This window comes from Choloepus didactylus, chromosome 3 (assembly GCF_015220235.1).
Source record: "Choloepus didactylus isolate mChoDid1 chromosome 3, mChoDid1.pri, whole genome shotgun sequence".
NCBI classification, from domain to species: domain Eukaryota; kingdom Metazoa; phylum Chordata; class Mammalia; order Pilosa; family Megalonychidae; genus Choloepus; species Choloepus didactylus.
In genome coordinates this window covers 138,400,841-138,415,195 of record NC_051309.1, presented here as the reverse complement: position 1 = coordinate 138,415,195, position 14,355 = coordinate 138,400,841, and the positions used below count along the sequence as shown (strand labels likewise).

At 39.0% G+C, this 14,355-nt stretch overlaps 1 protein-coding gene across 1 annotated transcript; it reads left to right on the top strand.

Annotated features, from left to right (window-relative positions):
- Nucleotides 1-1,945: 1,945 nt before the first annotated feature.
- LOC119528813 (60S ribosomal protein L9-like) lies at nucleotides 1,946-2,576 on the top strand. Its single transcript, XM_037829062.1, has one exon. The coding sequence runs from the start codon at nucleotides 1,957-1,959 to the stop codon at nucleotides 2,533-2,535; it is 579 nt and encodes a 192-aa protein (XP_037684990.1). The 5' UTR covers nucleotides 1,946-1,956; the 3' UTR covers nucleotides 2,536-2,576.
- The last annotated feature ends 11,779 nt before the right edge of the window (nucleotides 2,577-14,355 follow it).

Genomic DNA, 14,355 nt, shown 5'->3' with positions numbered 1-14,355 from the left:
ATTATTCAAAAAAATCTGATAAACTCTCTTGCCCCCATCTAATTTAAAAAAATATATATTTTAAAGTTACAGGTTAGTTAATATAAAAAATAATATTCTAACAGTACATATGGCAATCACTGAGGTAAATGATAGAATTCCAAAACTTTGCTCTTTGTATATCCTCACTTAAGGGTAATGTTTGAACATTAACATCCAAAAATAATAATAATAGCATTCAAATGAGCCAGAAATTTCTGACAATCAAGGAAGCTCTATGGAGTAGTGGATAAAGGTATAAGATTGTAGCTATAGTTCAACGATTTGTATGTTGAATTCAATCTTTCACTAGCCTTATGAGCTTGAGAAAACTATGTATCTTTTCTGTATTTTTCAGTTTTCTTATTTTTAAATGGAATACTAAAATTACCTCTTAAATTTGTTTTGAGAATAAAATAAGTGAAAACTTGTGATATGCTTCAAATATGGTCTACAGTGTTATAATAATAATGCATTAGATTAGCAGAAGGTATTGGAAAATCTTTATCTCTCTATTCATGATTTTGTGTTTTGAATAAATTAAAAATAGAATCACAAACAGTAGTACCTGTATGTAAGATGTAGATTAAGTTTAGCAGCTCAAGGGAATGGCAAAGGGTCAAGAAGCCAACCTATAATCAGTGGGCAGTCCTCCTGTTTATCTGCCCACTGTCCTTGAAAGGTGGAGACTGGGGAGCAGGGGGTGGGGTAGAGGTTCCTAAAATAGCTTTGTGAGTTGTTACCAAAGTAGCTCAGACTGATTCTGCAGTTAAAGAACAAAGGAAAGAGGGGTGGAGACTTGTTTCAAATGTTTCAAGTTTGCACAGGAGACTTTTTTCAAATATTTCCAATTTGGGCAGGCTGCATGTTTCAAATTTGCCTGGGCTAGTTAGGCTTGTCAAATAGAATGTAACCTCTGAAGTATCCAGCCACTGGAGAAACAGGGGAAGGACTTGCAGTTAGGCATAGGGAATAAATACTGCTGGGTCTATTGTTCTGTGCACCAACCCCCCACATTTTGGTTGGGTTCCCATTCTTGCAAGATTGTGAATAAATTCTTTTCTTCTCCACAACTGGGTGAGCATTTATTCCCTTTGAGGAATAGTGCTTGTTTTTCATAATTCTTGGGGGCTCATCTGGGATCCAAAGCATCGAGGAGGACCCCTGGGACTGAAGAAAGGAAGGCGTGCCCTGTGGTTTGAGCAGTCTCGGACTCCGTCATTGAGTGAGACCTGCAATCAGATGCTTAGGTCTGCTGATTGTGGACAAGAAAAGGGGAAAGAAAAACATGCCTCTCAGCCACCAGGTATCTCTGTGCATAGACCAAGGTAAGAAAAAAAGGACTATTAAGTATTACTTTGGTGGTGGGGACATTCTGATGAGTCTGAGGCTGATCCTAAGGGAAAGACACCCAGACAAGACTCAGAATGGGGAATAGAAGAAGTCAGCCAGCCGGGGGAAAATAAAGGGAAGGGGGTACTTGTAGGGTCCCCTGGGAACATTCCTCTGGATAGTCCATTGGGGAGGATGTTGAAATATGTGGCCAAAAGTGATCAGACCAAGGGAAAGGATAAAAGAAAAATGATTAAATATTGTTATGTTTGGACAAAAGAAAGCATTTTCCCACCCGATGTATTCTGGCCAAAATATGGGGGAGATGAGGAATGGCTTTGTGCCGACCTCATGCATTATGTTAATAAAAAGAAACCTTTTTCCAAGGAGGAATCTGACTATGCCATGTGCTGGTTGCAGGGAAAAGAGACCAGTTTTTATCCCATGAAAGTTAAGAACCCAGACTCAGAGATGGAATCTTTAGAAACTAAAACCTGGGATCCTTTGTTAAGCATTCCCGTACCTTATGTCTCCCTTCCCCCACTGGGACAGGATCTATTGAACCTTAAAGATTCAATGGAGCTTTTTGCCGCATCTGCTGTGAGAATGAAGACCATTCTCAGCAACCAGACTGTCGACATTCCAGAAAATGTCGACGTCACGCTGAAGGAACGCACAGTTATTGTGAAGGGCCCCCGAGGAACCCTGCGGAGGGACTTCAATCATATCAATGTCGAGCTCAGTTTACTTGGGAAGAAAAAGAAGAGGCTTCGGGTTGACAAATGGTGGGGAAATAGAAAAGAGCTGGCTACAGTTCGCACTATCTGTAGTCATGTACAGAACATGATCAAGGGTGTTACACTGGGCTTCCGTTACAAGATGAGGTCTGTGTATGCTCACTTCCCCATCAACGTTGTTATTCAGGAGAGTGGATCTCTGGTTGAAATCCGAAATTTCTTGGGTGAAAAATATATCCGCAGGGTTCGGATGAGGCCAGGTGTTGCCTGTTCAGTATCTCAAGCCCAGAAAGATGAGTTAATTCTTGAAGGAAATGACATTGAACTTGTATCAAATTCAGCTGCTTTGATTCAGCAAGCAACAACAGTTAAAAACAAGGATATAAGAAAATTTTTGGATGGTATCTATGTCTCTGAAAAAGGAACAGTTCAGCAGGCTGATGAATAAGATCTAAGAGTTGTGCAGCAATGGAAACAACAAGATGCCAGACCTATTTGTGATTTTAAAGATGTAATAAAATTCATCTGTTAAAAAAAAAAAAAAAAAAAAAAAAAAAAATTAAATGGAACCAGGCCATGCCTCTGGGCAATCAGAGGAGCAATCAGAGAGCCAATTGGTGCCTACTGCTCCATCAGTTACAACCCACCAACAGTTAAGTAAAGAACTGGAACAGTGTAAGAAAAATATCCAGAGGTTTCCATTTCCAGAGGCTTCTGAGGAGAGGAAGGTGAGAGTATATAGACCCGCTGAGTCTTTGTACCTATTGGATCAGGAGAAATTTGTTATGTAAATGTCCCATTGATGAGTACAGAAGTAAGGGAAATGAAATCATTAATGAAAGATGTAGCAAGGCTACCCAAACAGTTAGATCAATTCTTAGGCCCCAGTTTATATACCTGGTCTGAACTTCTGTCCATACTAAACATCCTCTTTATAGGAGAGGAAAGGGGAATGATGAGGAGGGCAGCTATGAGAGAATGGGAGAGGCAGCATCTGCCCAGACAAGGGAGGAGGAAAAGCAGAAGCAGAAAGCCAAGGTCATGATGAGCATGGTTGACCTCATGGTCAAGGAGAGATTAGGGACAAAGCAGGAAGGAGACAGACAGGGGTGAGATAGAGAAGCAGTAGGGGCCAGTTAGAAAGAAAGAGGGGGGACTGGTCCAGAGGGAATTCAGGCCATGGTTGGCTTGCCTCTTCCCTGGACAAAAAGGGAACTAAGGAAATCTCTGGGTTTGGTGGGGTATCATATATGTTCAGATTTAAGGTTTCTGTGGCATGGGGTTTGTGTGATTCTCTATTTGTATACTTAAGTGAAGTGGGGCTGGATAGGTATTGGTGGATACATTTGCATATTTTAGCATATGCATTCTGGGAGTTGAAAATTCGTGTATCCAATGGAAGTTTGGGTTGTGTGTTTACTCAGGGATGTGGGATAATTATATTTGTATGTAATAAAAGAATGTGATATGATTATGTAGGAGTCTTTAAAGCCGTGGGAGTTTGTCAGTGTACAGTTTGGGACTTGGCAGAGATTTCCTGTGTACTTACCTATGGTAGACTGGAGACACTTTGTGTCTTTGTAGCATGTACTAGTTTGTGTGTACTCTAAAGCTGGGCAATTGTGTGCAGGTTCACAATAGTGTGGAGAATGAGACAACTCTTTACTTGAAAGTGTGAAAGAAACTGGCTGTACATGCTTGTAAATGGGCATAATGTGTGGTTTTGTATGGTTATAGGTGTGTATATATGAATTTTACTATGTGAAGCATTTTCCCTTAGTTAGTTAGAAGTGGTTTGAGTGTGTGTAAGTTGTATGTGTCTGTCTGTTCCAAATACATAAGGGGCTGTGTGTTCTTGTGATTCATAGTATGGTTTTGCTGATATATTTTGGGCAAAAGCAAAAGGTTCATAATCAGAGTGCAAGTGGATTGCATGCACATGTTTCTGTAAAAGGGGTTGAGGTTCACTGAAGCTACATTGAACAAACTTGGGACAATGAGTGGTGCATATCTCTTCCCAGCTCTGTGTTTGGTGATGCCAGGTTGCTAGCTTGAAATTGGCTCTTCTGGGAATAGAGGCACCACTTATATTGTCAAATGCCACACACCAAGGCTTGTTCTCCTCCCCCTGAAGGGTGGGTTATTACTTATCTGGCAGTAAACCTTGTGTGTGTGTTCAAAGTATACATATATGTGAATCAAGTATATTCAGTCATCACTAAACTGAGTTTATTGAAGACTGGATTTTCAGTGGGTGTTTGGGAATGGTGAGCCTTTTGGTTCATTAATCCTGGGTTATTCTGAGTTACTGTTGTCCTTTAGTCTAATTGCTCCATTCTTTTTACCAGTAAATAGCCTTAAATGCTGGTAAATTCTTGCTGCACTTCATGTAAATGAGTTCAGGGGTGTCTGTACCTGAAGGAGGTATTAGCAGTTTTACACCAGGGGAGTCACTGGGGAGTACAGACTATGTGTGATGTGGTTCCTAAGCATTGTGGATGTGTGGGCCTTTATACTGTAGCTAAACAAATATGTAAATGATATATAATTTGCCAAAGGGTTAATAAGAAAGTCCTAAGGAAACAAGTATACAGAGAAAGGGAACCAGGCTTCAGGCCATTTCAGAGTATTCAAGTTGATTCCAGTGAGATGCTCCCATGGGGTGGCTAAAACTAGAGATCTCCCTTCCTTAGATTCAAAGGACCTCTTCCTTAAAAATTATGTACTGGCTTTGTCTCCTACTCTATCATCCCCCAGGCATCCTGGTTTGCTGGCCCAGACTCTGCCCCTTGAATTTGCTGTCCATCAACCCCAACCTGGCAGCTGGGTCCTGATCAAGTCATGGAAGGAGTCCAGACTTCAACCAGCCTGGTAGGGACCTTATCAAGTTTTGTTAACACTGAAACAAGAGTCTGGATGGCAGAGAAAGGCTGGACTCACTACACCCGAGTAAAGGGACCAGTATCTGAACCGGACGATAAGTACCCAGCAACTCCACCCAAATCTTGGAACATAACTCCAACCTCAGATCCCTTAAAGGTCACTCTAAAAAGACAATAGCTGGGAGGGAATATTGGAAAAGGTGGGGGGCGGGTCAAACCCTGTGTCTCCATACCACTTGGTCACGTGCTTTAGAAAACTGCATAATGGGCAGCTTAAAGCTCAGACTAGGAATGGGGATAATTATGCTAGCCATAATGTTCCCAGTTCAGAATGCAATGAGTCCTGTCAAACTAGTAATAAATATAACTGAGGGCTTAGAGTTTCAAACAGTGCAGTTTGACACATGTCAGGTATCGGACAGTGGGAATTTGGAGTGCCAGTGGTAACTGAGTGGAAGGATAAATATCTATGCCCAGAGCCAGTAAGGAATGTTTTCAGCTGAGTCTCCCCTTGCCTCTCGTGAGCTGATATATGGTGGACTACCCAATACAAGGGATGGACTGTAGATAGGAGTTGGATCTACCTAACCCACTGGAAATTAAAGGATAAAATAACCTTTTATAAAGGTAATACCCCACCAAATTGCAGGAATCTTCAATGCAACCCAGTGGTAATAACTATTAAAGGTGCTGATAAACGACCCAATACCAGTGGGGAAGTTGATGGGTTATATGGCGTAGGGGTAGAGGTTACTGGTAGAGATCCTCTGGGGAGATTCCATCTATGAGTCCTTTCCCCTCTATTAAACTTGTCATTAACCATGTTCTCTCCAGTTAGCCCTTCAGTAATACTTAAGGGGACAAGGTATTTAGAATAATCAAAGCAGAAAACTTAAAGCAAACCATAGAAATAGAAACAGGATACAGGGATGCAAATGCCTGGGTAGAATGGGTTAAATATACAGTCCAGGGCCTAAACAAAAGTAACTGCTACACTTGTGCAACAGGCTGACCCACTGCTCTGATCATGCCCTTTCCCTTTGGTGTGGAAAAGCATGAGAAGGAGTTCAAGTGTGTGGTGCCCCTTTTCCAGAATACTACTCCTGGTGAAAATTGTAGTACATTGTCCTCCTTTTTTCCTCCAATCAGGAGAGGAAACACCAAGGCCAGGCTTGGTCCAGGAAACTACTCTGCCTGTCTCTCTGGATGGGGTGAGGGGCTCTAGGATCTCAGGACCATGGCCTCATGTACCCACGTGTGGGATGTGACTGAGGATAGTACTGGCAGTTTCTCCAGTTTAACCATACCCTGAGCAGACCTTGGTGGTACTGCAGAAAGGGCAACCTCCAACCAGTGTTACCTGAAAAGTGAAAAGGGACCTGTGCTCTGGTTCAGTTGGCCATCCCATTCACCCTGGCATTTGAGAAACAGGAGGAAATGAAAACCCAAGAGAAAAGGGAGGAAAAAAGCTTACTTGGTCCTTCCAATGACTGAATCTATTTAGATAGTGTAGGAGTTCCATGAAGAATACCAAATAAGTTTAAGGCTAAGAATCAAGTGGCTGCAGGACTTGGGTCATTTTTTTCTGGTGGGTCATGATTAATAAGAATGTAGACTGGATTAATTACATATATTATAACCAACAAAAATTTATCAATTACACCAAGGATGCAGTTAAGGGCATCACAAAGCAGCAAGATGCTACTAGCCAAATGGCATGGGAAAATAGGATAGTCTTAGACATGATACTTACTAAAAAAAGGAGGCATTTATGTAATGATTGGCTGTAGTTGTTGTACATTTATCCCAAATAATGCAGCACCTGATGGAACCATTGCCAAAGCTTTGCAAGGTCTAACAGAGAACTCAGGGATTAATAACCCCTTTACTGGGTGGCTGGAAAGCTGGTTTGGAAAGTGGAAAGGGGTGACATTGTCCATCTTAACCTCTCTTATCATTGTAGCTGAAGTTCTCACAACAGTCAGGTACTACATCATCCCATGCATATGGGGATTTACTCAAAGATTTGTTGAGACAGCCCTAACCAAACAAATGCCAGTTCAATACACACAAAACAATTTGTACCCCCTTGAGGAGGAGGATCTTTATAATGAGGAATGTGAGAAAGCTCTTGGGAGGTTTGAGAGACTAAAATGTGAAAGCTAAAAAGAGTTGGGCAGCTCAGGGGAATGGCAAAGGATCAAGAAGCCAAGCTATAATCAGTGACTGGTCCTCCTATTTATCCACCCACTGTCCTTGCAAGGTGGAGACTGGGGGGGGGGTAGAGGTTCCTAAAATAGCTTCATAAGTTGTTACTAAACTAGCTCAGACTGGCTCTGCAGTTAAAGAACAAAGGAAAGAGGGGTGGAGACTTGTTTCAAATGTTTCAAGTTTGCACAGGACACTTTTTTCAAATGTTTCCAATTTAGGCAGGCTGCTTGTTTCAAATTTGCGTGGGCTAGTTAGGCTTGTCCAATAGAATGTAACCTCTGAAGTATCCAGTCACTGGAGAAACACGGGAGGGACTTGTAGTTAGGCATAGGGAATAAATACTGCTGGGTCTATTGTTCTGTGCACCAACCTCCCACATTTTGATTGGGAGCCCATTTTTGCAATATCATGAATCAATTCTTTTCTTCTCCACAATCGGGTGAGCATTTATTCCTTTTTAGGAATAGTGTTTGTTTCTCACAATATACAAGATGCGATTTTAGAGTTCCTTTTTTTTTTGCCTCTGTTCTATGTATGTTTTAAAGTTTGCATTGTACCACCTAATTTTCACTTACCCAGACCAATATTTTCTAAAAGGGTATACATATTCAATTTTTCCAATATATATTTTAAAATAAAAATAAGCAACTAAAATAGTTACAGTTATCACATGCACTATCTTTGTTGTTGCAGCAATGTTGAGTTGTGTAACAAATAATCATATTCTTATAAACATCTGAAATTAACTTTATATATCAACAAACAGGTCTTCCGAGTGTATACAAACCAAGATCCTAAATTCCAATATATTATGTGTACTCATATATTCCCAACAGAGCTTATGTATGATAACTGTAAATGGGACTCTCTTTTTATTTCCTCCTCATCCCCTATCCTTGATTTCTTAAAACTGACAGGGATCCTTTTTACATAGTAGATTTGTCCAGCACAGACTCCTTGGCATTTTGAGTTATATTTGAACTCAGCCAAATTACTGCTAAATCCCAATTAATCCAATTGGGATCAAATGTATCATAAACTTCAAGAAGTATCCTGCTTCAAAGAGCATTACTCATAATGGCATATTCTTCTTTCAGACTTCTTGACTCTAGTGAATATTATTATGAATAGAGATTCTCCTCTCAATTAACCTTTTCATGAAAGGTTAATAGATGTTCCTTGAATTCTCATAAAAATTACAGTCCTAATGGAGAAACACTGTTTATAAAGTATACAGTAGTATTCTAAGTAAAATATGACTAGTTTATTTAAAATATATTTGCTTCTGAGGAAAGGAAATATTAATTTCTGGTGGAAACTTGACTTTTCTTCTCACCTGGTAGACACTGTTGCAAGTTTCTATACAAACTGACTTCAGGAGCTTGTACTTTCTTTAGATGCAGGGAGACGTTACAACACATGAAAAAATTGTATGTTTGTATGTAAAGCTTTAAGTGAGCAAATCCCAACTTAAATGATATCATCATATAGATAATACCAAAATATTTGAGAATATGCTATGGGAAAAACTAAGTTCAATTTTGAAGTTGCTTTATAAATTACAGTGGGCTATAGAGTGATAGTTTTGTTTTCATTTAAAAGTGAAGGAATAAATGACTTTTAAGTTGTGATTACTGAGAACTACATGAAGAATTTAATGAAAATTCTTCCAGAGAACACCTAATGCTGTCCTAGGAAGCAAGAGGGCCATGCCAGTGTACCATCTCTGCCATTCCCTTGCAGTGAGACCTTGAACCTACCACTGAAGTCCTCTGCTCTGTTTTTAAACTATAAAATGAGAAAATGATATGATTATCTCTAAATTTAGCTTCAAGGTTAATGAAGCAAACACTAAATATCATTATGGAGAAAAAATATCAATAACCTGTTACACTACGGTTAATCCAGTCAATCAAGCAGCATCATTTTCATGCAGCCTTCATGCTAAATGAGGAGGCATTTAACACACCTAATGCATTCTCCACATGTATTTTAGTTGCTAACAAGTTCATTTGTTGTACTTTCCTGTCACACACCCAAATGAATTCTGTCTAACAAATAGTCAGGAACTGTCTGGAACAACTATTTGGGGGACTCCCATGGCAAGAAGCACATTGCACACCATACTGGAATGAGTGGAAGTGCCAACATTGATAAATCACAGCACAGATCTCGTAAGTAAATTCTTCCACACATATTCACATAAGTAAATTCTCCCCCATTGATATGACACACTGACTTGGGTATCTCCCCTGAGGGAAACAGAAACCTGCTTTACTAGAAACAAGGAAGGGAAAGCTCAGCAAAGCATGATTGTGGTTTTGATTAACAAATTTAGACCACAGATGAATCTAGAACCCAAACAAGAGAGAAACATTGAGTTCTATATTAGCCCTGGCCCCAGCAGAGAGGAGGCAGGGTGACAAGGGGGAAAAAAACACAGAGGTTTCTGGGGTTGGCTAAGCTCAGAATACTGGAAAAGGGCTGTGAAGCAAGAAAAGGGACACATAAAGCTGAGTACCAACTCTGGCTCTTGATTGGTAAACCTGGGGGGGGGCAGGGGGAATTCTTTTTAGCACCCCATTAAAGAAAGCAGGAGACATTCTCAGTTTTCAGCCCTGCTCCAGGCAAGGGTGGAATTAAGGACTGATTGAGAGACAAAGAAAGAGATCAGGTGGAGGAAATAATTCCTAAAGGCTTATCTTCTCCCCAAAGGTGGGGAGGGGCAAGGCCTAGCACATGTGACAGCTCTCATTCAGAGAATTTACATCCCCAGGGTTGGGATAGCAGCAGCAGTTTTTACCTATGAAAAGCAGAGTCCAGCCTTTGTCTCAAACACACAACAATTTCAACCTACAAAAAGCTGAGCCCAGCAGGGGAAATTGGGGGGCTGTTCATCCTGTAATGTTTTCTAGCCTCCAGGGAACCAGGGGCTAAAGAGCTGCTCTTCCACCCTCCACAAAAAAAAGGTAGGGGGGGCAAGGCCCAGCAGAGATGGTGAATGTTATTTAGAGAATTCAGATGCCAGGAGCTGGAAATCAAAAACAGTTCAAGCCCACCTTCATCCTCAACCTGTCTCAACCACACCTCTCGCAAGAATATGATCTACTGAGAATTAAAGGCCCAGAATCGCTTTACACCTGTGGGGTGCAGTGGGTAGACAATCTCCATCTGCTGGGCAGGACAGAAAAAGAACAGAATTAAGAGGCTTCATAGGAAAGACTGGCACCCTACTGGGTCTCATCCTTAGGAAATCTTGATACTGATCACACCCCTTTCATGAGTTCTGGGCCAGTCTTACCTGGGAAAATATGACTGGGATCAATCCTAACTGGGGAGGCCCTCCTCCCAGAGCCAGTCTTCCAGTTAAAAGTTGCTAGAGGTAACTAAAGGAAAGTTAAAAGCATATAGATGCAAAATACAAAAAGCAAACAGCAGATTAACATTCCCTGAGGAGGAAGAGGGAAGAGAGAGCTTTTTCCTGGGAGGTGAAATAACTGCACACACAGAAAAGGACAATATCAAAAACTTCCATACAGGCAGGGTAAGAAACAGAAAAATAAGAACTGAAAAATGCTGATCAGTTAAACAGGAGCTATGCTAGAGGTCTAGAATAAGTTGACCCAATGTCAAAGAACAGTTAGAGAACAAAGCCAATCAACAAGAAAACCCTTGGCAAAAGGGAGAAAACAGCTTCTAAAATAAACTAATAAACAAAATCAGATGCCTAGACACCAGTAAAACTCACAAGTCATTCTAGGAAGCATGAAGATATGGCCCAGTCAAAGGAACAAACTAAAACTGCAAATGAGATACAGGAGTTGAAACAACTAATTAAAGGTGTTCAAATAAATTTTCTAAATCAATTCAATGAGTCAAAAGAAAATATGGCAAAAGAAATGAAGGATAAAAAGACGACACTGAGTGACCATAAAGAAGAACTTGAAAGCTTGTGAAAATAAATGGCAGAACTTATGGGAATGAAAGGCACAATAGAAGAAATGAAAAACACAATGAAGGCATACAACAGCAGATTTGAAGAAGCAGAAGAAAGGAATAGTGAACTAGAGGACACAATATCTGAAATCCTATATGCAAAAAAAAAAGGTAGGGAAAAGAATGAAATAATATGAGCAGGGTCTCAGGGAATTGAATAACAACATGAAATGCATGAATATACATTTTATGGATGTCCAGAAGGAGAAGGGAAAAGGCACAGAAATAATAGTTGAGGAAATAATCAATGAAAATTTCCCAACTCTTAAGAAAGACATAAAATTATAGGTTCAAGAAGCACAGCATGTCCAAACAAAATAGATCTGAATAGACATAATCAGAGTCACTTACTAATCAGATTTTAAATGCCAAAGACAAAGACAGAATTCTGAATGCAGCAAGACAAAAGCAATTCTTCACATACAAGGAAAACTCAATGGCACTATGTGTGGATTTCTCAGCAGAAACCATGGAGGTGGGAAGGCAGTGGTATAAAATAGTTAAGATAATCAAAGAGAAAAGTGAAAATGAGAACACAACATATCAAAACCTATAGTGGAGTAATGAAAATGTTCAAAAATTGTGGTGATGAATGTATAAGTATGTGATGATACTCTGAACCACTGATTGTACATTTTGGATGATTATCTGGTATGTGAATATATCTCAATAAAATTGCATTAAAAACACCAATGAGATACAGCAAATGAAATGCTGAGAGGGAAATTTATTGTCCTAAATGCCTATATTAAGAAAAGAAGAAAGAGCAAAAATTGATGACTTAACTGCTGAAAAGCAAATACCCAAAGCAATCAAAAGGGAAGAAGTAACAAAGATTAGAGCAGAAATAAATGAAATTCAGAACATGGAAACAAGAGAAGAATCAAGAATACCAGAAGTGCGTACTTTGAGAAAATAAATAAAACTGATGGACACTTAGCTAGGCTGACAAAGAAAAACAAAAGAGATAGGATGCAGATAAATAAAATAAGGAATGGGGGAGACATAAATACTGACCCCAGAGATATAAGGAGATAATGATAGGGTAATATGAACAATCATATGCTTACAAACTAGACAACTTAGATGAAACGGACAACTTTCTAGAAAAGCATGAAGAACTAACATTGACTAGAGAAGAAACAGAAGACCTCAGCGAACCAATCACAAGTAAAGAGATTGAATCAGTCATCAAAACCTCCCAAGAAAGAAAATGCCAGGACCAGATGGCTTCACATATGAATTCCACCAAGCATTCAAAAAGAATTAGTAAGAATCCTGCTCAAACTCTTCAAAATTTGAAGAGGAGGGGAAGCTACCTAGCTCATTGTATGAAGGCAATATCATCCTAATACCAAGGCCAGGCAAAGATACTACAAGAAAAGAAAATTGCAATCCAAATCTCCTTAATGAATATAGATGCAAAAAAAAAAGCACCCAGAAAAATACTTGCAAATTGAATCCATGATATTCAATTGCATATTGAAAGAATTATACACCAAGACCAAGTAGGTTTTATTCCAGGTGTAAATGCGATAGACCACATCAATAAATCAAAGGGAAAAACCATATGATCATCTTGATTTATGCAGAAAAGGTATTTGACAAAATTCAGCATCCTTTCTTGATGAAGATACTTCAGGGGATAGGAATAGAAGGAAACTTCTTCAACATGGTATAGGGAATATATGGAAAGCCCACAGTTAACATCATACTCAATGGAGAAAGACTGAAAGCTTTTCCTCCAAGAGCAGGAATAAGACAAGGATACCCACTGTCACCATTGTTATTCAACATTGTGCTGGAATTTCTAGCTAGAAAAATAAGGCAAGAAAAAGAAATAAAAGACACTCAAGTTGGAAAGGAAGAAGTAAAATTTCACTGTTTGCAGATGACCTGATCCTATATGTAGAAAATCCTGGAAAATCTACAGGAAAGCTACTATAACTAATGAATGAGTACAGCAAAGTGACAGGATACATGATTAACATGAAAAAAATAAGTAGGGTTTCTATACACTAGTAATGAGCAATCTGAGGAGGAAATCAAGAAAAAATTCCACTTACAGTACCAACCAAGAGAATCCAATATTTTGAAATAAATTTAACCAAGGGCATAGAAGACTTATGCACAGAAAACAACAAAGTGTTGCTAAAAGAAATCAAGGAAGACCTAAATAAATGAAAGGGTATACTACGTTCATAGATTGGAAGACTAAATATAGTTAAGGTGTCAATTCTACCCAAATTGATTTATAGATTAAATATCAATTAAAATCTCAACAATTTACTTTACAGAAATAGAAAAACAAATAACCAATTTTATCTGAAAGGGCAGAGTGCTCCAAATAGCTAAAAAGAAAAATGAAGCGGGAACCTCAGTCTATCTGACATTAAGGCATATTACAAAGCTGCAGTGGTTAAAATAACATGGTACTGGAATAAAGATAGATATACTGACTGAAGGAATCAAATTGAGTGTTCAGAAATAGACCTTCTCATCTATGGACAATAGATTTTTGATAAGGCCATCAAGTCCACTCAACTGGGACAGAGTAGCCTCTTCAACAAATGGTGTTTGGAGAATGGATATCCATATTCAAAAGAATGAAAGAGGACCCCTGTCATACCTTACACAAAAATTAACTCAAAATGGATTAAAGACTTAAACATTAGAGCTAAGACCATAAAACTTGAGAAGAAACTGTAGGGAAATACCTTAAAGATACTGTAACAGGAAGTGGTTTCCTAGACCTTACACCCAAAGTGTCAGCAATGAAAGAAGAAATAGATAATGGAATCTCCTCAAAACTGAATATATTGTATGTCAAAGGACTTTGTCAAAAAAGCAAGAAGGCAGTCTACTCAATGAGAGATGATATTTGGAATCTATGTATCAGATAAGGGTTTAACATCCAGAATATATAAAGAAATCCAAATTGAAAAATAAGCAAAAGATAAGGGTAGAATTTTTTCAAAAAGGAAAGAGAAATGGCTCAAAAGCATAGAAAAAGATGCTCAACTTCACTTGCCATTAGGGAAATGCAAATCAAAACCACAATATCATCTCACACCTACTGGAATGGTCACTATAAAAAAAAAAAGAAAAAGAAAAACAGAACATCACAAGTGTTGGAGAGAATGTGGATAAATTGGTACATTTATTCACTGATAGTGGGA